This window comes from Hippoglossus stenolepis, chromosome 14 (genome assembly GCF_022539355.2).
Source record: "Hippoglossus stenolepis isolate QCI-W04-F060 chromosome 14, HSTE1.2, whole genome shotgun sequence".
NCBI lineage: Eukaryota > Metazoa > Chordata > Actinopteri > Pleuronectiformes > Pleuronectidae > Hippoglossus > Hippoglossus stenolepis.
In genome coordinates this window covers 19,703,672-19,725,677 of record NC_061496.1, presented here as the reverse complement: position 1 = coordinate 19,725,677, position 22,006 = coordinate 19,703,672, and the positions used below count along the sequence as shown (strand labels likewise).

Here is a 22,006-nt window from a genome sequence, read left to right as displayed (position 1 = left end):
CACACAAGTGAAATCATCAGTAGGATTATTTTATATTCAATTTCTGCCAATATATTCCTTTCACCTAAATCTTACACACTGGACCTTTAAAGGAGCCTTTGAGATGGGACAGTCTGGTCTCGTCTCTCGGTCTTCAAACTCAGCCTCCAAAGGACACAGCCCCTGAACTGAGACACAGTTTGAAGTTGCACTGATTGGCAGAGCATAACAACCAAAGGCTGGTAGTTTTAGTTGATCACACTTGGCTGATTTAAATGTAGCAACACTTTACTGACTCTAAAAACAATCAAGTTGATTAAATACATGTTTGAGGTCTTCACTAAGGAATATACATTATAAATTATACCAATGATAAACTTGCTCAGTGTGTGATGAGGACAGTGACCCCCCCTCACAACAACATACTTTTAGTCATGAGATTTTGCTCAGTGAGCAGCAGACTGTCGCGCATGCGCAGAGCTTTGAAGGCACACGCGGGAGTAGAGGTCCTCATCCTCTTCTGGGTTGTCCTGGGCCACAGACCTGCACCGACCACCACCTCTTCCTCCTCCTCCTCCTCCTCCTCCTCTGGTTCATTCCTTCACTGAAGAGCAGCAGACGTTTCTCCAGGACTCCGGAGGTGAGACACACACTCTTCACAGTCACAGAGGCTGAAGCTAAAGCTAACTTTGCTAACTTTACTCACTAGCTCTCGGCTAACTCCAGAGCTAACTTTTCACGTTTTAACTTCCACCAACAAGTCGAGTCAGCGGAACAACACCGTGTTAACATCCTGTCAAAGTCAGAGGGACTCGTTTTTTCAAGTTGATGTAGAGGACCCGTCTTCTAAATATGAACCACGTGACTGCCTGGTTCATATTTAGAAGACGGGTCCTCTGTATCAACCACATTGTTACTGTAGACATTGATTATTGTGTGTGTGTGTGTGTGTGTGTGTGTGTGTGTGTGTGTGTGTGTGTGTGTGTGTGTGCGCGTGCGCGCGTGTTGTTCGTTGTGTGTGTGTGTGTGTGGGTTGTTGGTGTGTGTGTGTGTGTGGTTAGGAACTAACAGAAAGCTCCTGACCATGCAATGTGTGACCTCCAACATGCACACAATCAATGAGCCAATTATCAGGAGGCTGATTTTGTGTGTGTGTGTGTGTGTGTGTGTGAGTGAGAGAGTTGTGATAGACACATTCTTTTATTATTATGCTGATTTAAACATCACATGGTCGCAGTAAAAATATGAATTTATGTTACTCTGGTTGTTGGTTGCCAAGTCCTGAATGAAAACACAAATGTAAACTACAGTGATCGCTCAGACTAAATATGATGTAACTTAGTTCAGTGATGATATTTTACTTCTTCTGAGACAAAAGACACATTGAGGGTAGTTTGTCTTCAGCAGCTGTACATGGCATCCAAGAGGCTTCTTCATTTCAGAACTGAAAAACCCTCTTGTATTTCTTCAAGAAACACAAAGCAAGTCCAGTTGCCTTTGAACACATGTACAATTTTTCAAGATGCAATGAGAACCTTCACAGATATGGGATTAGGTTGGTTTTCCACCAACGTAAAGGAAAAATAAATTATGTTTGCAGATTAATTGTGTACAACTGGGCAATAAAAAAATATCAATAAGTATCGCAATATAATTTTAATCAATAGAAATATAACAAACGTCCCATCTATCAATATATTGCTTGTATATTGTGTAAGCACAGTGAGGAGGTATTACCCAGGTGAACATTTTATCTTGAGATAACTTTTGGTCCAGTGATAGTTAAAATATAGGTTAACTAGGTTCAAATATATGTAAATTGTGGTGTTCTGATCAAAAATATTGAGTTTGCTTTGATTAAATATGATGTAACTTGATTCAAAGACTGCTGAACTCTTGGTTGTTTTTTCCCAACCATGTAGACCCTTTATTTTGAAAAGTAAATCCTGTCTGCAGATAAATTGCGAGTAATTAATTGTCTATCACTTAGTTGTTTGACGTGACCTTCATGGTTTGACCACATTGAGACCTTACTGACCTGTGTGATTCCTTCCTTTAGTTTAGAATATGCACTCAGTAAGACAGAGTGAATCAATGTCATCGACACAAGATGCTGACAATCTTTTTTTCTGTGACGTTGGTGATTGATTTAATTAATGGAGGTGAATTTATTTTTTCCCTCGCTCCATCAGTCATGGCTGTGGTGCAGTTCTACAGTAACGAGGCTGTAAAGGGGCGGGCCTTACAGCGGGCGGCAAAGCTCTACCCGCAACTGTCAATCACCACCGAGCTGTGCTACAACGTGGAGCTGACAGGTGAGTCTGTAGCAGCTCATGGTTTAAGGCCGTGGACAGAAAAGCAGTTGATCAAATGCTGGACATATACTTTAATGTTGGGCTTTGAGCTTTTTCTCTTTCCATTTACCCTTTGCTGTGTTTTCCACCTCTGCCCCTCTGTCTCCCTGCTTCCTGCTGCAGGCTGCGAGAGTCTCAGCACAGAGCAGAAGGACGTTCTCCTCTGGTTGTTTCGTCCTCCCCTGCAGTCAGAGCCTCTGTCAGAGAAGCCAAACCTCACAGAGGGCAGCGGCGAGAAACTGGTGGAGATTGGACCCAGGTACTGCTGCACCCACACAGTGTGATCAATAAATGACCTGTGCTACAAGCTGTGGCTCTGGTTTTGTCCTGCACACATTTTAAAACATATGAGCGGAGACGTACATGAAAATACTCTCACATACTGATGTCAGGTTTCTATATGTTGACCGCAAATGTTCATTCTTATGTTAATACTCCCAAGTTTTTACATGTCTGCATCAGTGGATGTGGTTTGCTCTGTAACAGTATGATTTTGGATTTTAGAAAACGTTTTTTTGTTAGTTGGCTCAAAACACTGGAGGAGGCTTTGGCATTAATTTGATCAAGTTTGAAGCCTCACTAGTGACCCCTGGAGGCTACAATTTTCAGTACCATCAAATAAAACAACCTCCTATCCCTGCACAGAATTTTCTGTTCATAAGGTCGTATTATTAGAGGGACTAAAAATGTTGAGTTCCACGTGAGATTGGTAATATAGGAAAAGCTCAATGTGTCCAAAACCTTGAAGGTCTATCCTCTGAGGATCGTACATGTGCTCTGTAAATACCATAACAATCTGGACATTACTATAGTTCATATTTTTAGTAATGGTCAATATAGTTGAGGTCATAAAGCATTAATATTAATACTGAGCTACTTGTGAATATTTCTACTAATTGTCATGGAGATGTGAAGCCCCCGGAGACCCTGAAAAGAAAAAGATAAGAATATGTAGGGATATACCAATCCGATCTGCAAAATGATTAAACATCATGTATCGCTAGACAACTATAGTCTACATTCCAGCAGCACCAACTGTCAGTCTTTGCATGTCTGTGCATACTGGCCAGGACATGTACGATTATCTACAGTGGCTTATAGCATCTACTACCATAATACAAAAGGAAGTAAGGGAATGCTTGCATTGTCAACTGCAAGATTATGTAGAAATCTTATCAGCTTAATCTGTCTGATAAACATTATATATATTCTGAGGAATTCCATTAAGAGAAATAACTTGAAGAACCATTTACTTTTGAACCCATGACATTTGAAGATCACAGCACCAGAGCAGAAAGGAAGATATCAAAGCCAAAGAAAGTGTTTTTAATCAGATTTTATTGCTATCGCTGCTGTTTTGATCTTCAGGTTGAACTTCTCCACTGCCTGGTCCACTAACGCTGTGTCCATCTGCCAGAGCGCCGGCCTTCCTAATGTCACACGAGTCGAGCTGTCGCGCAGGTTTCTAATCAAGGTTTGAACACACGCACACGCACACGCACACGCATACTCACAGTAAACTGATTTTGTAGCATTGATTCAGGATTGAATTGTCTCTTCATGTTTTCATGTCTCTCTTCCCTTCAGCCCAGAAAGGAGGAGAGTGTGACCGATCTCAATGGAGATCTGAAGAAGCTGATTGAGTGTCTGTACGACAGTATGACAGAGTGTATCTACCAACATCCCATCACCTCCTTCACCGTGGACACCAAACCACAGCCGGTGTTTGAGGTGGACATCCTGGGGAAGGGGCGTGCAGCTTTAGAGACGGCAAACGATGATCTGGGTGAGACTGTCTTCACAGTTTCTCTTTGCAGATATTTCAGACTCGGCCTTTCTCCATCTCTGCTCTAACTGCTCTAACAGTACAAATGAGTACTTAATGCACACTTACCTCTCTCTTTCTTTATGCCTCTTTTCAGTCTTGCAGCTATCTGTGAGTACACTGTGTGTGTGCTGGTGGAGGTAATAATGTCCCATGATGCATGACATTATTACTTAGCTCGTTAAAGTCACAGGACAGTGATGCTGCTGCTCATTATCTTACACGTGTTGGGTGTGTGTGTTAAAGGGGACATAGCATGCCCATTTTACCACAAGTTGATATGGTTCCTTGGGGTCTTAATGAAATGTGTAACGTAAACTTGTGCATCTATGGGATGCTTACCAGCCTGCCCTTACCCCACCTGTCACTAAACAGCCCTCCACACAGGCAGATGTTTTGGTGTATTCTCCTTCAGAAGATACTAGACCAGGCCCAGCTCCCCCACTCCCCCTCTCCCCACCTGATTTTTTAAGACATCTCATCATGTTTTATATAAATATAAATTATCAAATGCTGCATCCCATACTTTTATGTTCCCTTATTTGCAATATGGGTTTAATTTTCCTGATCCTGATTAAGTGTCCACTCTTGCATCACGCTACACGCATAAACAGCAGACAGACAGAGAGAAAGAGGAGAGAGGTGGGGGGCTACTGGGAACAATGTTCCCACGAGGGCCACTGACATTCAGGGTACAACATTAGCGGAGAAGCTGGGAATGCATGGATGACCCAGTATACCCTTGCCAGTCTATAGGGCCCCAGCCAGGAGAAATGCGATCCCACGTGTTATATTAGCCACAGCCTGCGTCTTGGGAGCAGCTCATCCTTTCCAGCCTCCCAGTATAAGCCAGAAAGTAACAGTGTGGGGACCCAGGGGAGAAAGGTGGGCCAAGACCATGTGGGGAGACTTCCAGTTCCTTGTTGAAACAAGCCTGGAGCGCAATCCAAGTCGCTCAAGCATGACAGGTTTCTAACAGAGGAACTATAAACAAAAAAAAGCCTTGTGATGTTTTTTCCCTACAGGTTTGAGTTGGTGAGCAGATGCCCACAATTAACCTGCATAGAAAGCACTAACAGAGTGGAATTTATGCATACTAAATATCTTTAAGTGAAAGCAAATGAAACCTAAAAAGAGACTATAATGGTTCTCAGTAGAGTATATACCTCCACCAAGGCCCAAAAGTAAACCACGGCCTCTCAGGACAGATTACTTTGTATAAACATGTTGAAACCATAGACTGTTTATAAAGATGGATGAGAAGTTTCTACTTCCTCCCACTATCCAGAAATTAACCAAAAACATACTGTGCTTCTGACGCCATTTGAAGCCAGAGTCTTTGCAGTAGCGATCGGGAACGGAGGCGTGGTAGCAAGGTATCGCCTATACACTGTCAGCTGTCAATCAAGATGTTTCAATCTGCTTTTTTAGCATCAAATAACTATTTAAAATCAAACTTACCAGGAAAGTGGACACTCGAATCAGTCGGATACGAACTACCTAAAATAACAGAAACCATCTTTGAGAAAAATGTATTTGACTTGTACTTTGAATTTCCATTCTATCTTCCATCTATTAACCTGAAGGAAGCATGATTTATGACCTGTACTGCACCACTAGGTGGCGATCAAGATGCTTCCTTATATACAGTCTATGGTTCAGACTGACGCTGCCCATGGCGACAGAATGCGACGTGCACGCTTATTTTAATACACTGTTAATTCACCCCAACCAAGCCTCATTAATATTCCCAAGCCGCTCAAATGGATGAGAATAATTTCCCTTCATAGTTAATGGGTTCACTCAGGCTCAACTGGTGAATAGAGGACATAATTAAAAATGGCCTGTGTGAGACTTATTTATTCTGTAGCATCCTAATTGTCTGTAAGGATCAATTTAGCTTTCCCTGTTTTGCTTCCCCCTCCGAGTTAAACATGGTGTCTTTATTTTAGAAAGGACACAAACTGTTATGATCATTTTAAAGCAGCTCATACTTTAAGTAATAATTCCTCAGCGATGCCAGTGTCTGTAAAAGTTCAGTATTGTTTATTTATTGGGTTTCTTTTCCCTAGAAGTTTGTAGAGGATATAAATAACTGTGAGTGTGTTTGTGTTGACTGATTCATTTTGCGTCATGAGTGCTGACCTCTGTGTGAGTTGTCGTCTCCATTGCTGTCATAAGAAAACATTCTACATGTTTTTGTTTTTCTTTAAAATGTCATGTGTATGTTGTGCTTAATGCAGGTCTGGCCTTTGACTCCTGGGATCTGGACTTCTACACATCCATGTTCCAGAGGATTCAAAGGAACCCCACCAGCGTGGAGTGTTTTGACCTGGCCCAGTCCAACAGGTGGGGTTTGTTGTCTGCAGTGAGCAGATTAGCAGGATAGCTTTGTGTTGCATGCATGTTGGTCGGCTCTGTAGTTTTCATTCTGTGGTGTTCTTGTTCAATAATGATTTCTTTGCCCCGCGGTGTCCCAGTGAACACAGTCGTCACTGGTTTTTCCGGGGACGGATGTTGATTGATGGGCAGGAGCAGAAGGAGACTCTTTTCAGTCTCATAATGGACACCCAGCAGCACAGCAATCAGAACAACGTCATCAAGTTCTGCGACAACAGCAGGTAGCAGTGAAAGCTGCACAGCAACCACAGATGGTGTGTGTGTGTGTGCATTTCACACTGTCTAAATGTGTATGTGTGTGTGTGTGTGTGTGTGTGTATCTCCAGTGGTATCAAAGGCATGGAACTGGAGTGCGTTTACCCAAAAGACCCATCCCAGGCCAGCTCCTATGAGACACGGCCCTCACTACGGCATGTCATCTTCACCGCAGAGACACACAACTTCCCAACAGGTCTGGACAAAAAAATTATTCTTACCTGCTATATAAGGGCACTTTCACACCTACCTTGTTTGTTCCAGACCTTTGGACTTTTCAGTTTGGTCAGAACCAAATTACCAGGTGTGAAAGGTGCCTCAGACCACGGTTCGAAGCAATGGACCAAAAGTTAGTCAGACCAAAAGAGGTGGTTTTAGGCCGGATCAAACTGAAACATGGTTTGGTTCATTTGTAATGTGGAAACATGTATTTGAATAGTTTAGACTGTCAGACCAATTGCCGTAAGTTGAGACATTAAACAATAGAAGAAGAAGAAAAATAAGTGGAAGCGGCTCGCAGGATTGCTTGTAGTCTTCACTTATGACGATATAATGTTTGAATAACAAGGACGTTCATTTTGCTGGTAGTAATACCATAATGATATTAGAGTGGTAATGAAACTAATGATGTGAACCAGTTAATTCATTGTCTCCATTCCAACAGAAAGACTACTTTTTTTAAGGCAGTTTATTAAAAAAAGATCACTGAATTGACAACACAGCCACCTCGAAACCAATCAATGACAAGTATAGGGAGACAGCCCACATAGGTGATCATGACAGGACGTTTGGATGTCAAACTAAATTCTTTAGTCTGCTCCCCAAATAACAATGTGAAACCAAACCAGATTCAATTTTTGCAATGTAATAAAGACATGACTTGTACCATGGTCCAGACTTTCAGGTGTGAAAATACCCTTAAGTGTCTTTTTTCCTCACGTGTTGTACTCACTATAATAATGTTCCACTTCCTCTGACATATAGGTGTAGCACCGTTCAGTGGCGCCACCACAGGGACAGGAGGTCGTATCAGAGACGTGCAGGCTGCTGGACGAGGAGGGCACGTCATCGCGGGCACTGCAGGATACTGCTTCGGCAATCTGCACATACCAGGTAAGACTAAGAGTTGCTTCACTTTCAAGAGTAATATTAACTCGAAATGTTCTCAGACGGATGCTACACACGCACTGCATGCAGTCTATAGTATATGCAGTGCTACATTAATATATATATATATATATATATATATATATATAAGAGGGATGATGGCCAGCAAAATAATAAAACATTTTTAATGCTACTGTAAAATGACATTGTAAGAGCTGATGAGCATAATGTATCTATTTTGTGTGCGTATGTGTGGTGTAGCTGTTCATATCAAAGCTGGAGAGCAACATGTGTAATTATAAGCAGGTTCTGACTTCTCTAATTCCCTGAATAGAAGGAAACAGCTCAGCCAATATAAATGAAATCCACCAGCAGCAAAGAGAAATCCCAACAAAGTCACTTCAGCTGCTAGAATTCTGTAAAGACCAAACACACACATGTACTTCATCATGACAGTGTTTCATTTATCGTTCAGTCAGTCGTTAAGTTCCATCATCTGTCTCCTCTTCATCAGATGTGAAAGAAACTCAGTGTGTATGTTCAGGAGACAGAACAAGATGTCATCCATGGGTTTAATAAGTGTCGCTCAAAGTAAAGCGAAGATGTGTGCGGCCACACCCACTTGCTTTTTTTTTTTTTTTTTTTAAAGTGCTTGCAGAATGCAGAAAAGTAAAATCAGCAAATTATGAAACTAGACAGAGACACGGTACAGCGCATACCTCCACCAGCGCTGACCGATCCTACACATGATTGTCTAGTTGTTATTGTAGAAATATAAATGAAATAAATGAAGTGGTCTGAACCTAAATTATTTATTTCTCATAAAACATAGTTAACAAAAGTTTAAAAAATATATCCTGTATTCGCACCTTAATCAGCATTCATACCTAAAAGTAATGGGTCCTATCCATCCACTAAGTTTGGTGGATATCGGTTCAGTAGTTTCTGTGTAATCCTGCTAACAAATTGGCGGCTGTGGCTCAGTAGGTAGAGTGGCCTGTCCAATAATTGAAAGGTCCGTTGTTCAATTCTCAGCTCGTCCAGTCTGCATGTCAAAGTGTCCTTGGGCAAGACACTGACGTTGCATCACAACGTCATCAATCTAGGTAATTTGTTATTGTTTTGATTGAGAGATGGGACATATTATACGTGTCAGTAGTCGTTTATCATGCCAATGGCTTTTGTGCCTGATAGTAAGGTACATCTGTGTGTCATCAGCAGAACGATGAAGAGACATCATGTCTACTAATGATGTGACCCAGGGGACCTATGAATAGAAAAAATATCCCTGAGCCTCACTTAAACTAATGAAGTGATATAACGGAGACACAGAAAACCTTGGAAAGTCCTTCCATACATCATCTATGCTGCTTATCCTTTGAGGATCGCAGGGGGTGGGGGGACCCGAGCCAATCCCAGAGGTGGGGTACACCCTGGACAGGTATCCAGAGCATGATCAGTGTTTTATTAAAATAATAATAATTATTATTCTCTGACTGTCGTCCTCCTCAGGTTACGTTCTCCCCTGGGAGTCTGAAGGAGAGAGCTGGGATTATCCCTCAAGCTTCGCCTCTCCGCTGCAGGTGGCCATCGAGGCCAGTGACGGAGCGTCAGACTATGGCAACAAGTTTGGAGAACCTGTCCTGTCAGGTAGGAAAACCTGCTCGAGATATACTGAAGAATTAATTTACAGTTCATTCTTTACTGGAATCAAAACACGTGACAGAACTGATCGACACAAAATACCAAAGCAACCATAATATGTTCACTATTGTAAAATTAGTTTTCAGAACCACAAGCAATGTGTGTTACTCTATAGTTAAACAATCAGCTATGAATATTGTATCATTTTTTCTTCAGTCTACTGTTTCATCGTACTCTCTTTATTATGACTCCCTTTCTAGGTTTTGCCCGCTCCTTTGGGATGCGGCTGGCTAACGGCGAGCGGCGAGAGTGGATTAAGCCAATCATGTTCAGTGGTGGTCTCGGTTCTATCGAAGATTCAGATGTAAAGAAAGAAGGGGCAGAGACCGGTACAATTTTAACACAATGTGGAAACATTTGTTGAATTAATGCAGTGTCTGTATTTACATCAATAACCTACACCTTCTCTCTGCTGCTCTGATCCAACAGGAATGGAAGTGGTGAAGATCGGAGGGCCGGTGTACAGGATAGGAGTGGGTGGAGGAGCGGCCTCCTCTGTACAAGTATGGGCACCATATTAAATCACAACCAGACTGTCAGTGAACCCATCTGGTGTGGACAGCTCAGTGTATTTATTCATATTTTGGTTTGTAGGTGCAAGGGGACAACTCCAGCGACAGGGATCTGGGTGCAGTGCAGAGGGGAGACGCTGAGATGGAGCAGAAGATGAATCGAGCTCTCAGAGCCTGTCTGGAAAGAAGCAGTGGGAATCCAATCTGCAGTATACATGATCAGGGGGCGGGAGGAAACGGTACGAAACATGAGACTGTTATTTCAGCGTTAATACAAAAGATGAGGTATTGAGACATGTTCTCATCTTTAGGTAATGTACTGAAGGAGCTCAGTGAGCCAGCTGGAGCTGTGATCTACTGCAGCAGATTCAAGGTAATCAGAACATGAACACATCTGCAAACATGTAAATTGGGTTTGGACATTTTACTGGCACAGAAATTTACAGAACTACAGCCTAAGATCCACAAGTACACATTCTGCTGTTTCTCAGTTTATTTCACTCTTCTTTTTGTCCTCTTCCCTTGCTGCTGTATAGAAAGGTGACCCCACACTGAGTGTGTTGGAGCTGTGGGGAGCAGAGTATCAGGAGAGCAATGCTCTGCTGCTCCGCCCTACAGACAAGTCTTTTGTTGAGAGGGTGTGTCAGAGGGAGAAGTGTCCCATTGACTTTGTGGGAAACATCACTGGAGATGGCAAGGCATGTTTTAGATCAATTCCATTAATACACATTGTGTCCCAATATATCAGCTTTAATGATCAGTGGTTACTTGGCTGTAAAACCTTATGTTTTATATTTAGTGAGTTTCCAGATCAGCATAATTTATTTCTGTCTTGATCTCTCCCACAGATTGTCCTGGTGGATGATGAGAGCGGTAATAGTGATCAGGCAGACAGAGGGCGCTGTCCTGTCGACCTGCAGCTGGAGTGGGTTCTGGGGAAAATGCCTCAGAAGGATTTTAAGATGGAGCGTCTGACCCCAACCCACAAGCCACTGGCTCTTCCTGCTGGGCTGACAGTCAGGGATGCTCTGGACAGAGTTCTGCGTTTGCCTGCTGTGGCATCCAAGCGCTACCTGACCAACAAGGTGTGTGTTACATCCCCATCTCACTCTCTGTCTCTTCAGAAGTAAATTTGTGCAGACAACATGTGGCTTTTCTCATTTTCACTCTGTCCCTCTCTCAGGTGGACCGGTCTGTGACTGGGTTGGTTGCTCAGCAACAGTGTGTCGGGCCTCTTCACACGCCACTGGCTGACGTGGCTGTTGTTGCTCTGTCACCGTTTGGCATAGAGGGAGCGGCGACAGCCATCGGGGAGCAGCCCATTAAAGGGCTGGTGTGTCCTGCAGCAGGGGCTCGTATGGCTGTGGGAGAAGCTCTGACCAATCTGGTGTTTGCTAGAGTCACGGCGCTGAAGGTGAGCAGAAAATGGAGGGCATGGGAAGAGTCAAGGAATCTGTTTCAGTCAAAACCCAAACAGTGGAAATTCATGAAGTATGCCCTGCATAAAAAATAATACAAAAATACATCATATTATCCGCACTTTATAAAATAATGTAGATTATGTAAGAAGTGCGACAAATATCCAATGACTTCAACATTTTTACCAAATAAATGTCCTGGACTTGTGTCTTCAGGATGTGAAGTGTAGTGGTAACTGGATGTGGGCTGCCAAGCTGCCCGGGGAAGGAGCTTGTTTGTGGGAGGCCTGCAAAGCCATGTGTGAGGTCATGGGTCAGCTGGGAGTGGCCATCGATGGCGGCAAAGACTCTCTGAGTATGGCGGCTAGAGTTGGGAAGGAGACAGTCAAAGCTCCAGGTACTCTCACTGTGTGTGTGTTTGTGTATATAGAAGTGTGTCTGTATTTGTGTGTGTGTGTGTGTGTGTGTGTGTGTGGGTAGAAGTGTGTTTTCACTTAAACTTGGTTTCGTTTCAGGTGCTCTGGTTATCTCGGCATATGCGGTTTGTCCTGACATCACGGCCACTGTGACGCCCGATCTGGAGGATCCAGATGGCACAGGCAAGACACACACACAGAAACAAAAATATGTGTGCATGAACGATTTAAACAAAATGAAAATTCAAAAAGCACATGTCTTGTTGCCAGAGTTTTAGTTTAAACAGAAGGCCGAACATGGAACAATGGAACACAGAATACAGAATTTGAAATGATCTGATAATCCAGTGCTCTCTCTCTCTCTAAAGCCTAAATATGTAGTTTATATAACTAAAACTGTTTTGCTAGTTTGTCTTCTTTGCCTTTTTCTGGGGGTATTATATTTTTCTCTGCGGCTGTTGTGTAGAAGACTGTATCGAGTTGCCGCACCACAAGCACAAGTATAAAAGGAAAAGTGTCATGTTGACATAACAGTTGGTAGTGTGCATTTACCAATCCATCAAGCATAACTGCTGCTCTACACAATGATTCTCATCCTGGGGGTCGCTGGATGATTGATGGAGGTCACCAGATGATTTTTGAGAAAAAGTTATATAATATGTTTAAATTTAATTATATTTCTTTGAATAACTTTTAAATTAATGTAACAGTAACATCATGTGCTTTAAAATGGATTTTACCAAGTGTGACTGAGCGTCTGATTTAGTGCTTGGATAAAACAAAAATAATGAACAATAAAATTGCACCAGACTGATCATACTGGTGGTTGTGACTTGAAGAGGTCAAGAACCACTGCTCTAACACACACCTGACTAACAGATGACCTCTGACCCTTCGTCCTCTGTCTGCAGGCGTGTTGTTGTGGGTTCCTCTCAGTCCAGGCCATCATCGTCTGGGAGGCTCTGCCCTGGCTCAGTGCTACAGCCAGCTGGGAGATTGCTCCCCTGACCTGGACCATCCAGCATTGTTGACTTCCTGCTTCAGCACCACTCAGACTCTCATACATGGTCAGTCTGCAGTCAGCAAAGTACAATCCACCATTGAAGAAGAAAAAGTGTGGCCTTGTGTACCATTAATTCCGTCTGTGAGAGCTCTTTGCTTTATTTTCATACGCTAGTCAATAAGCCTTTTAGTGCTGAATGAACACTGCCACCTAGTGGGTTTACTGTGTATTATCTGCCTTTTTAGGTTGTATTTTTTTTATTTTTCAGAAGGTAAGTACATCAGATGTTCAATCTTAAGTGAATTTTAAGTAAGTTGTTATAAAGTGTGAAGTAAAAAATTGCAGAGAAAACAGTCATGAAGATTATTTTTTTCTTTCAGATCATCTGCTGAGTGCGGGACATGACATCAGTGACGGAGGCCTCATCTCCTGTTTGCTGGAGATGGCATTTGCTGGAAACCGTGGAATTGATGTTGAGTTGTCGTCTGGAGGAACTGGAGGTACGTGAGTTTGTTTATCCCTGTAAACTACAAATAATAAATAGTAAACACAACATCATGCATCTTTGTCTACACAGTCATGGAGCTGCTGTTCAGCGAGGAGTTGGGTTTGGTTCTCGAGGTGTCACAGACAAATGTAGAAACAGTGAGTCAGAGACTCAGCGATGCAGGCGTGCAGTGCCTCCGCATCGGCAGAACCTGTGGCTTTGGACCGGAGGCTGTGGTGAGACATCATCCTCGATATGTATCTGAAACCATTTCACTTCATGTGCGATGAGAGTCATCTCCTGTGTCTCTGCTGCATCTCCAGGTCAGCGTTCGCGTGGACGGACAGGAGCTGCTGAGAGAGCTGCTCCCCAGCCTCAGAGCTTTGTGGGAGGATACAAGTTTCCAGCTTGAGCGACTGCAGTCCAATGAGCTCTGTGTTGAACAGGAAGAGTCGGGGCTGGCCAAGAGGACACAGCCCTACTTTAAACTCTCCTTCAACCCCTCGGAAACGCCTCAGCTCAGTGAGAGTAAACATAACTGATAATAATCTCTATTATTTAGTCTATCCAAGGCTCCAAAGGCCTTGGACTATCTTCTTGATCAGTTCTTGGATTAGTTATTTTTTGTATCAATTTATCATTTAGTGTCTTAAAGTCTAAATAAAGACTAAAATTGGGTCTGACCAATGGTATTCCTAATAATATAAAGAAAGATATAAAGAATTTACATGATTATCGGAGCATGGAGTAGCTATATACAGCAATTTTTTGTGATTATCAGGTATTAAAATTAGCGTTGACAATTTTTTTTATTGATAATAAATCTCTGTGTTTTGTTGTGGTTCAGCTGCAGCATTGCCTCGTGTAGCAGTGGTCAGAGAAGAAGGCAGTAACGGAGACAGAGAGATGGCTGTCTCTCTGTACATGGCCGGCTTTGAGGTAGGTGTAAGACACAATCACCTTCATTAACTGGCTGCACTGTATGTTTACCGGAGCGATGTCTATATTTGTGTGTAGGTGTGGGACGTCACAATGCAGGACCTGTGCTCCGGCTCCCTGACCCTGGAGCGTTTCAAAGCTGTTGTGTTTGTCGGTGGATTCAGCTACGGAGACGTCCTGGGATCTGCTAAAGGTAAAGAACCACACACACACACACACACACACACACACACACACACACACACACACACACACACACACACACATCTCCAGAGTACTGTGAGACACAGATTTCATCCTGTGTAACAACATTCTCCTTTCATGAAAGGTTGGGCTGCCACAGTTGCATATAACCCCAAAGCCAAGGCTGAGTTTGATCGCTTCAGGCAGCGGGACGACACGCTGAGTCTGGGTGTGTGTAATGGCTGCCAGCTGCTGGCCCTGCTGGGCTGGGTGGGAGAAGGCAAAGATGGAGCAGGTATGAGAAAAAGAATGAAAAGCAATGATGATATACTACTGCAGTAGTACATTGTAACAGTAAGTGAAGAAATGAATGTTGTCATCACTGAGGAGCATTTTTACAGCTGTTACCGGGCCTAACACAATTTGTATTGTTTTCCATTTTTACCCCAGAGTCTGAGGTGGTGTTGACCCATAATAAGTCAGGCAGGTTTGAGTCACGCTTCGTCAGCGTTGGGATCCAGGCGTCCCCGTCCGTATGGCTCAGAGGCATGGAGGGATCCGCTCTAGGAGTCTGGGTTGCACATGGAGAAGGTACAGTCTGGAATCTGCTGTAGATTCAATAATGTACTGACATACTTCTTAACTGGTCATAAATATTAGAAAACTGCTGCGTCATGTTCTCTGCCACCAGTATAACCTGGTGTTATGTCTATAAACAGATTATATATGTGAATATGCAGAAGAGGGAAAGGATTTCTAGTTTGACTAATCAAGTTTGGGCAGGTTTTGGTTCCCACAGAAAACGGTCCATGTTGAGAGCAAAAGAGCCGCACCACATTGACTGAAATGCATCGGCTATCTGGTTTTTAATTAGCCTAAATGTTGTCTGGACCTGACACATCTCCAAAAAGTATCACTGTTTGTGTTTTGTGTGGAGAAGCTTTTACTCATGTGAAAAAGAAACTAGCCAGATTGTAGACAGTGTACCATGAATGGGAAAACCGAGTATTGGCCCAGATATCTGCTGTCTACACCAGAAGCCCCAAAATATTGGCTGCTGCCCCCAGAGGCTCATTGAAACAGGAAGAGAAAACCTACATAAAAGAACAAATCACAAAACAAGCAAATAAAAGTGAGTGTGCAGCTATGAAGAAAGATTTTACTCATTAAAGAAAGATATAGATCATAATGTGGTGGTCAATGTTGATATTGTGGTAGTCATTTCAAACACATCAACGTTTAGATTGTAGCGGGTCAGAGGTGTCAGCTGAGTCTGTGCTAGTGGGTGTGTCAGCGCATGTGAGGGAGACAGAAGAGAGTGAGCAAGAATTTAATGAATGAATGGATATATATAATTTAATATAAAATATAAGTGCTGGATCATGGGCACACTTAGAGGTTGACAGTCTTAGGCAGCTCTGGCCCATGGTAAAGCAAACTGGTTCTTAAAAGGTTTGCAGGTTGAACCAGCTCTGAACCAGCACTAGCACTCGGTACACTTTGGTTGAAGTGGGTAAACAAAGACCAACATGGAACTGATAACTGCACTTGGCTTGTCTGCAGTAAAGTCTCTGCCTGTAGTTTGTTTGCAAGGAGTTCTGGGACTGTGAAATTTAAGATCTTTGCCAGGTACAACAGATATGAAGGAATATGAGTCATTATGGTGACAGTTGACCTTATGCAATGATGGCTCGATCTGCTGACTCACATGTCACAGGGTCAGTGTGTTCTGTAATCCACAGCTGTGTTTTATATTGATTTTCCCCAAACTGCTTTCCTCTCCAAAGGTCTGATGCAATTCCGTAGCTCCCAGGCTCGTGACCAGATTATTTCTGGAGGCTATGCCCCGCTGCGTTACCTTGACGACCTGGGTTGTCCCACTGAAGAGTACCCTCTGAACCCTAACGGCTCCCCGCAGGGTATCGCAGGGCTCTGTTCCAGGGATGGCAGACACCTGGCCATGATGCCCCACCCGGAGCGTTGCACCCTGGGCTGGCAGTGGCCCTGGGCCCCGAGGGACTTCAGAGCGTCTCTCACACCTTCACCGTGGCTACGCATGTTCAAGAACGCAGCTGCCTGGTGCAGCAACACACAGTGATGATAATTCTCTGTTTAAATTTCTGTTGCTGTCTAGATAGTACTGTCTCTGTTGAGTGTGTGTGGACTGAACCTTTGTTCACTTACTCAATATTGTTCTTCATTTTTTTACTTACTGTGTTGCTTTGACTGTTTACATTATTACCAATACATGCTGTAATACTTAAACTTTGAGACTTCTCTGGATTCCGATTTCATTGCACAGGAACTCTCTATATATTTCACTAATGTGCCAGTGAAGCCTGAAAATAAACACATAAAACATGACATAAAACAATAAATATTCTTTATTTTACACTTTTAAAAAAAACAATATAAAGGATTTTCGTAGATGTCATTATTCCAGTATTGACATGAATGTTTTTCTTCAGCTTGCTGAAAAAAGGTGAGTGGATACTTGCTGCCCAGTTAGAGGAGTAAAAACAACCCTTATGTCAGGTTATTTTTATGTTAAAATGCTAAAAAAAACAACAAATGTTTTAAAAATATAAATTAAGCATTAATGTACATGAAGATTTTTTAAGCAAAGCTGAATCACCACACTACAAATCATTATATTTTAGCTATCTGTCACTCATACGTAGGCTCTGTAAACAGTTGACAGACAGGCCTGGAGACACATTTTGACACCTTGACTTTTACAGTCAAGTGTTGATCAAGTGTTGGTTAATATCCCTGCATCCACTAAACAACCATCCACAGCCAGAAGGATGAAATCCAACACAAGTTCATGTCAAACAGCTCCACAGCAGCGTCGGTCTACAGCGAATTCCCCATGACTCCTCGAGAGGTCGTAGTGTTCGCTGAGTGTCCACCTCTCTCTGACACCATTTGCTGGTTGATGTTGATAATACAGATGAGGAGCAAGATGACCACCACCAGGTCATCCAGCACCCCAAGCAGTCCGCAGAGGGAGGGGTCTGACTCCAGGGGAGTCGCTGATGAAGGGGAGACTGGGTCCAGAGGAGGGGAGGAGATGGACATCACGGTCCCCACGCAGCACAGGGCCACCCTGAAGAAAAACAGCCACACAAGACTTCCCATGGTGCCGAGGCTCCGAGCGAGTAACTGCAGGAGGAGGGGCGCGTCACACAGGTAGTCTGTTACCTGTCGGTGGCCAGAAGAAGAGGAAATCATGCCAAATGAATTTATAGGTCATTCAAATGTTACATATGACTTTACTCTATAGTATTAAAAGAGAAGCTATATAATTTATATCTGCAAAGTTGAAAGGCCCAAAGTAAAGGGAAATGGTAAATGCTCTGTACTTACATAGTGCTTTTCTAGTCTTGGTGACCACTCAAAGTGTTTTACATTACAATTTATTGCCATTCACACATGCATTCATACAGTACATCTATGGGCAGCACTTTTTCTATGAGGGGTAATTCGGGGTAGAGTATCTTGCCCAAAGGCACTTTGGGGAATGCAGTTGGGGAAGACTGGGATCGAACAGCCGACCTTCTTTACTCCTCAAGTAATAACACAAAGTAAATTATGATGCTAAAAAATTTGAATAATAGGTCTCATTTAAAATGAATTTATTGGGGTTTTTAAAGAGTTATTCCAAACCTGTGTCATCTCAAAATTCAGCTGCCGTACTTTACAGTGCACTTTAACATCACCTTTTAGTGAAGAGCGCCACCGTATGTATTAATGTGAAGGAGATGTATGTGGGAAATAAGTAACGTTAATATTTCAAAGAAAGAAAATCCACAGTTGGGTAACAAGGTGTGTCAGCACTACGTGTGTTCACCAGACACTATTGTCTGGAGGTGGTGGTTGTCTATGACAGTGAATGGTTGTGGTTGTGTAGGTGGTACTCCAGTTACCAAACCTATTATAACAGGACAACAGAGCAGGAGTTCCTCCTTCCTATGATCTAATCAGATTTAACCTTGACTTTTACACAACCAGACAGGTGGAGGATGGAGAAGAGGGAGAATTACTGTGGAAAGAGAAGTAACAAATAAAAAACTTGTTTCCTTCCAGTAAGACAGAGCTGTTTGTGGGACGTGTGTGTTGTGTGATGTCACGTCTGAAGGTTGGATGGAGCACTGACCCGTCGTGGAGCTCCAGAATAACGTCTGTTGTAATCTGTGATTTCCCCAAGCACTTCCTTTGACTGTTGGTCTGATCGACTCTCGTTAAATAGATGGCACAGCGCGCTGACCTGTAAAAGGCACATTTTAACTCCATGTTCACTCTCATTCTGAACTGACTGTTCAGACTTTGTTTACATTTGAACATGTATTCTGTACCTTCTGTCTGCAGAGAGGGCAGCTGATAGCGTCCAACCATGAGCCGTGTCTCCAGTAGGCGATCAGACAGGGAGCTGGAGAATCAAACACAAATCAGAACCTTTTAATCCACATTTCACTATTTACACTATATGATACCTAATATCTAATGCTTCTTTTACATATTAACACTGTAGGTAAATTCCAATAAAATCCACCCGTAGGACAAGAATGCAGAGAAGATGCTGTGTTTGATCACTGTTCCAGGCCGAGGTGTCTGGGTGAAACACAGGTGAGTGGGTCAGGTGGAGAGGTAACTGTCTACAGTAAAGGTGAAGATAAGTGTGCCCTATGATAAAAATTGCTTTGTTTATCGTCATAACCCAGAGTCAATAAATTAAGCAATAAGTGACTTTCATGTTATGTTTGCAAACCTGCAACAAAATTAGAAATAGCAGTTGCAGTGGTTTTGGAGGATCCTGAAATGCTTTACACAGATTAAATCAGCTAGGAGACTTGAAGCTTTCAAAGTATTTTGTCAAGGTAGCATGAAGAGTCCAGTACAGACCACTCACACCTGAAGTAGCACAGCAAAGTTCACAACTTTCTTGGTGTATAAATATACGTGAAAAGCTAATTGTTGGGAAACATAAGTAGACGAACAGATTGGTTTCATATCAATGTTTTAGACACACATCTGTAGCAAGATGATGCTACCTCAGCCAATGAAGCAGACATAAACACGGGAGGTAACCGGTGAGCAAGATCAATGAAAAATAAATGAATCCCTTTTTCATACAGTAGATGATGGAGTGAGCAGGTGCATGAAAGAAAGAACAAACCGTGTGTGTGTGTGTGTGTGTAATCTCGTACCACAGAACAAATGGCCACAGTTGGTCTGCACGGGGAAGCTGGCTGTCTGCAGGCACACAGGGCAGTGCCTGTCTTGATGACCTGTGGATGAGCAGAACTCTGCAGATTCCTGTAAAGGTTAAAGGAAAGAAAGAATAAAATAAGGGGATAAGTCCGGGGAGCAGGAAATTGCAAAAATGAAAACGCATAAAGAATTTTGACGATTGTGTGCTCTACAAATCTCTGAAAAGCTTTGATGATCCTGAACAATTTCCAGTGTAGTACAGTAGATACACAATACGTGTGCAGTGACTTTATGCTAGGTCTATGTAAACAGCAAGACCTTTATCATTATTATCATTATGATGTCACTGCCTATGTATTTGTATGTTTTTCTCCAGTCCCTTCAAAATAAGATAACATTTTGTACTGTTTGTAAGTAAGTGAAGCTTTCACCTTGTGGCAGCTCACACACGGAGATGCCGACTGCTCCGCTGTGCAGACCAAAGCCCTGGATGCCCCGGGATGATCCTGACCTGCTTGACCGTCTGAGAGGAGACAGTTCGATCTGCAACGTGACATGACACGATGACAATGAAAACACACCTTAGATCCTGGGTATCAGCTAATGAGGAGATACTGACACAAAACTATTGATTGGTGATAAGGTTGATTGTGCTCAGCGGGTTTTTTCTGTGTGGGGATTACAGATGTGGATGCTCTGAAAACAGCACTTTCACAGATATGCTGCTGTGAGCTGATGGACGTGTTGCACCCACCAGGGCTTATAATTTACAAATGGAAAGTGAATTAATGCAAGAAATAATATAAGTAAGTTAAATAGGTTGAGCTGGAATTAATTTTCATTTGGCATCTTAAACAACAATCATCATATTATAAATTACCGATATCATCTTGTAAAATTATGAGTCAGTTACTGAAACCCATAATCAGATGATGAATACTTAAGAAAAAAATGATTCACCCGTTCGTATATTTCTTGTTTGTTTCTTCTAAACTTCACATTTTATGGGAATCCTAGTCATTAAAAACACTCTGAACATCTTATGTTACACTTTATCATTTACTGGATTACTTCAGGCCATTGAGCAACGATTTTGGTTTTCAAGCTACAGTATTTTAAACAGAAAAGAGGAGCCAACTCTGGTTTTCATGAGATCAAAACACAAACTCATAAAGTGAGACTCACCTTGATTGAGATTTGTTGTACGGCTGCATAGCTGAACTACAGAAGCAGCAGCTGACAGAGAGTCACTGTCTCCTGGAAGGAAGTGAAGTGCAGCCTGCCTGCATCACTGAACAAAATAAACTGTCTGGCTGTTAATGATCAACTACACCTTCCAATATCAGCTCTTCCTGCTTAAAGGGACCATTGGTGCAATGAGATCAGTGAGGCAGTGCTTTGTGCACCAGGGAACACACATACAAACTTTTCATCAGACTGTGATGAATTGTTTTGAGTGAAAGTATTTTAGATCTAAAAAACAATGTATTTCTCACATCGGTGTGGTCAGAGGAAAACTATCTGGGTCACATGACTCGTCACAAGATCAAAGCTGGAAAAGATCTGTCCCGCTCCGTGTTTAAGTAGGTTACATCTGACTGTGTTGATCATTTACTGAAAGTTTACTCTGCCAACAACACGACTTCACATAATTCTTCCCTTACGATAAACTATTGGTTGTGACATGCATGTGGCTGTCACTGACATTAACACTGTGCTGCACCCAGGGCTTTTCAGCTGTATTAATAAACCTAGCAACAGAAAAGGAGGCTTGTCATAGATCCAGGCAGATGTCTCTAAGCAACAGTTTCTTAAATATTCTCACACTGTGCCACTCGTTTTCTTTCTAAATCAGTGGAAAGTCAGGTGTTGGGTAAAATAAAATACTCAAAATGCAGCAACAAAGTTTCCAACTCTGTCGTATTTGCATTGTTGTATCAAATGCAAATGTCAGTTAAAACTCTCTTGTGGTATCTGACAGCGAGTGAGGATGTAACTTCACGTAGTTCATCATGACAGCAGAATTGCAGAAATATCTTGGCAAACGTCCATTCAAGCCCTTCACCTCACCTCTGATAGGAGCTACAGAGAGGGGGGGGGGTCATCGTGGTTTAGGTCATCTAAAAATAGCAGCCATCAGTCAGTGTGGGTCAGGGCCTCTGAGTAAAGAGAGGAGCTCACCTACTTTAAACACAGGACTATATGCTCAA

The 22,006-nt window shown here is 42.6% G+C and overlaps 2 protein-coding genes across 3 annotated transcripts; one reads left to right on the top strand and one right to left on the bottom strand.

Moving 5' to 3' along the window:
- The first annotated feature begins 444 nt into the window (after positions 1–444).
- pfas (phosphoribosylformylglycinamidine synthase) lies at positions 445–16,956 on the top strand. Of its 2 annotated transcripts, none has more exons than XM_035176297.1 (28): positions 445–619; positions 2,172–2,294; positions 2,457–2,592; positions 3,702–3,807; positions 3,921–4,119; positions 6,402–6,507; positions 6,639–6,779; positions 6,885–7,009; positions 7,798–7,926; positions 9,433–9,570; positions 9,825–9,953; positions 10,054–10,127; positions 10,219–10,375; positions 10,448–10,509; positions 10,673–10,834; positions 10,985–11,221; positions 11,320–11,550; positions 11,771–11,951; positions 12,070–12,153; positions 12,882–13,037; positions 13,354–13,473; positions 13,551–13,696; positions 13,784–13,982; positions 14,308–14,399; positions 14,478–14,592; positions 14,728–14,877; positions 15,033–15,173; positions 16,370–16,956. In XM_035176297.1, the coding sequence occupies exons 2-28, from the start codon at positions 2,174–2,176 to the stop codon at positions 16,678–16,680; spliced, it is 3,948 nt and encodes a 1,315-aa protein (XP_035032188.1). In that variant the 5' UTR covers positions 445–619; positions 2,172–2,173; the 3' UTR covers positions 16,681–16,956. The 2 variants fall into 2 exon arrangements, with proteins under 2 accessions (XP_035032188.1, XP_035032187.1); XM_035176296.1 differs by having other exon boundaries at positions 446–619; positions 13,784–13,988.
- On the bottom strand, positions 16,949–21,097 carry si:dkey-183n20.15 (RING-HC_RNF170 domain-containing protein). The gene is made up of 6 exons (XM_035176301.1): positions 20,982–21,097; positions 20,228–20,339; positions 19,793–19,901; positions 18,941–19,014; positions 18,742–18,852; positions 16,949–17,786 (listed from the first exon to the last, which is right to left on the bottom strand). Exons 1-6 carry the CDS (start codon positions 21,008–21,010, stop codon positions 17,439–17,441), a joined length of 783 nt encoding a protein of 260 aa, XP_035032192.1. The 5' UTR covers positions 21,011–21,097; the 3' UTR covers positions 16,949–17,438.
- Positions 21,098–22,006: the final 909 nt, after the last annotated feature.

Coding starts and splice junctions, on each gene's coding strand:
- si:dkey-183n20.15 (XM_035176301.1), bottom strand. CDS start 21,010: ATGCAGCCGTACAACAAATCTCAATCAAG. Junction 19,902..20,227: donor CGTGTGTGAGCTGCCACAAG/GTGAAAGCTTCA, acceptor TAACCTTTACAG/GAATCTGCAGAGTTCTGCTC. Junction 19,015..19,792: donor CTGTGGCCATTTGTTCTGTG/GTACGAGATTAC, acceptor TTGATTCTCCAG/CTCCCTGTCTGATCGCCTAC.
- pfas (XM_035176296.1), top strand. CDS start 2,174: ATGGCTGTGGTGCAGTTCTACAGTAACGAGGCTGTAAAGGGGCGGGCC. Junction 2,593..3,701: donor CTGGTGGAGATTGGACCCAG/GTACTGCTGCAC, acceptor TTTGATCTTCAG/GTTGAACTTCTCCACTGCCT. Junction 10,128..10,218: donor GAGCGGCCTCCTCTGTACAA/GTATGGGCACCA, acceptor TTTGGTTTGTAG/GTGCAAGGGGACAACTCCAG.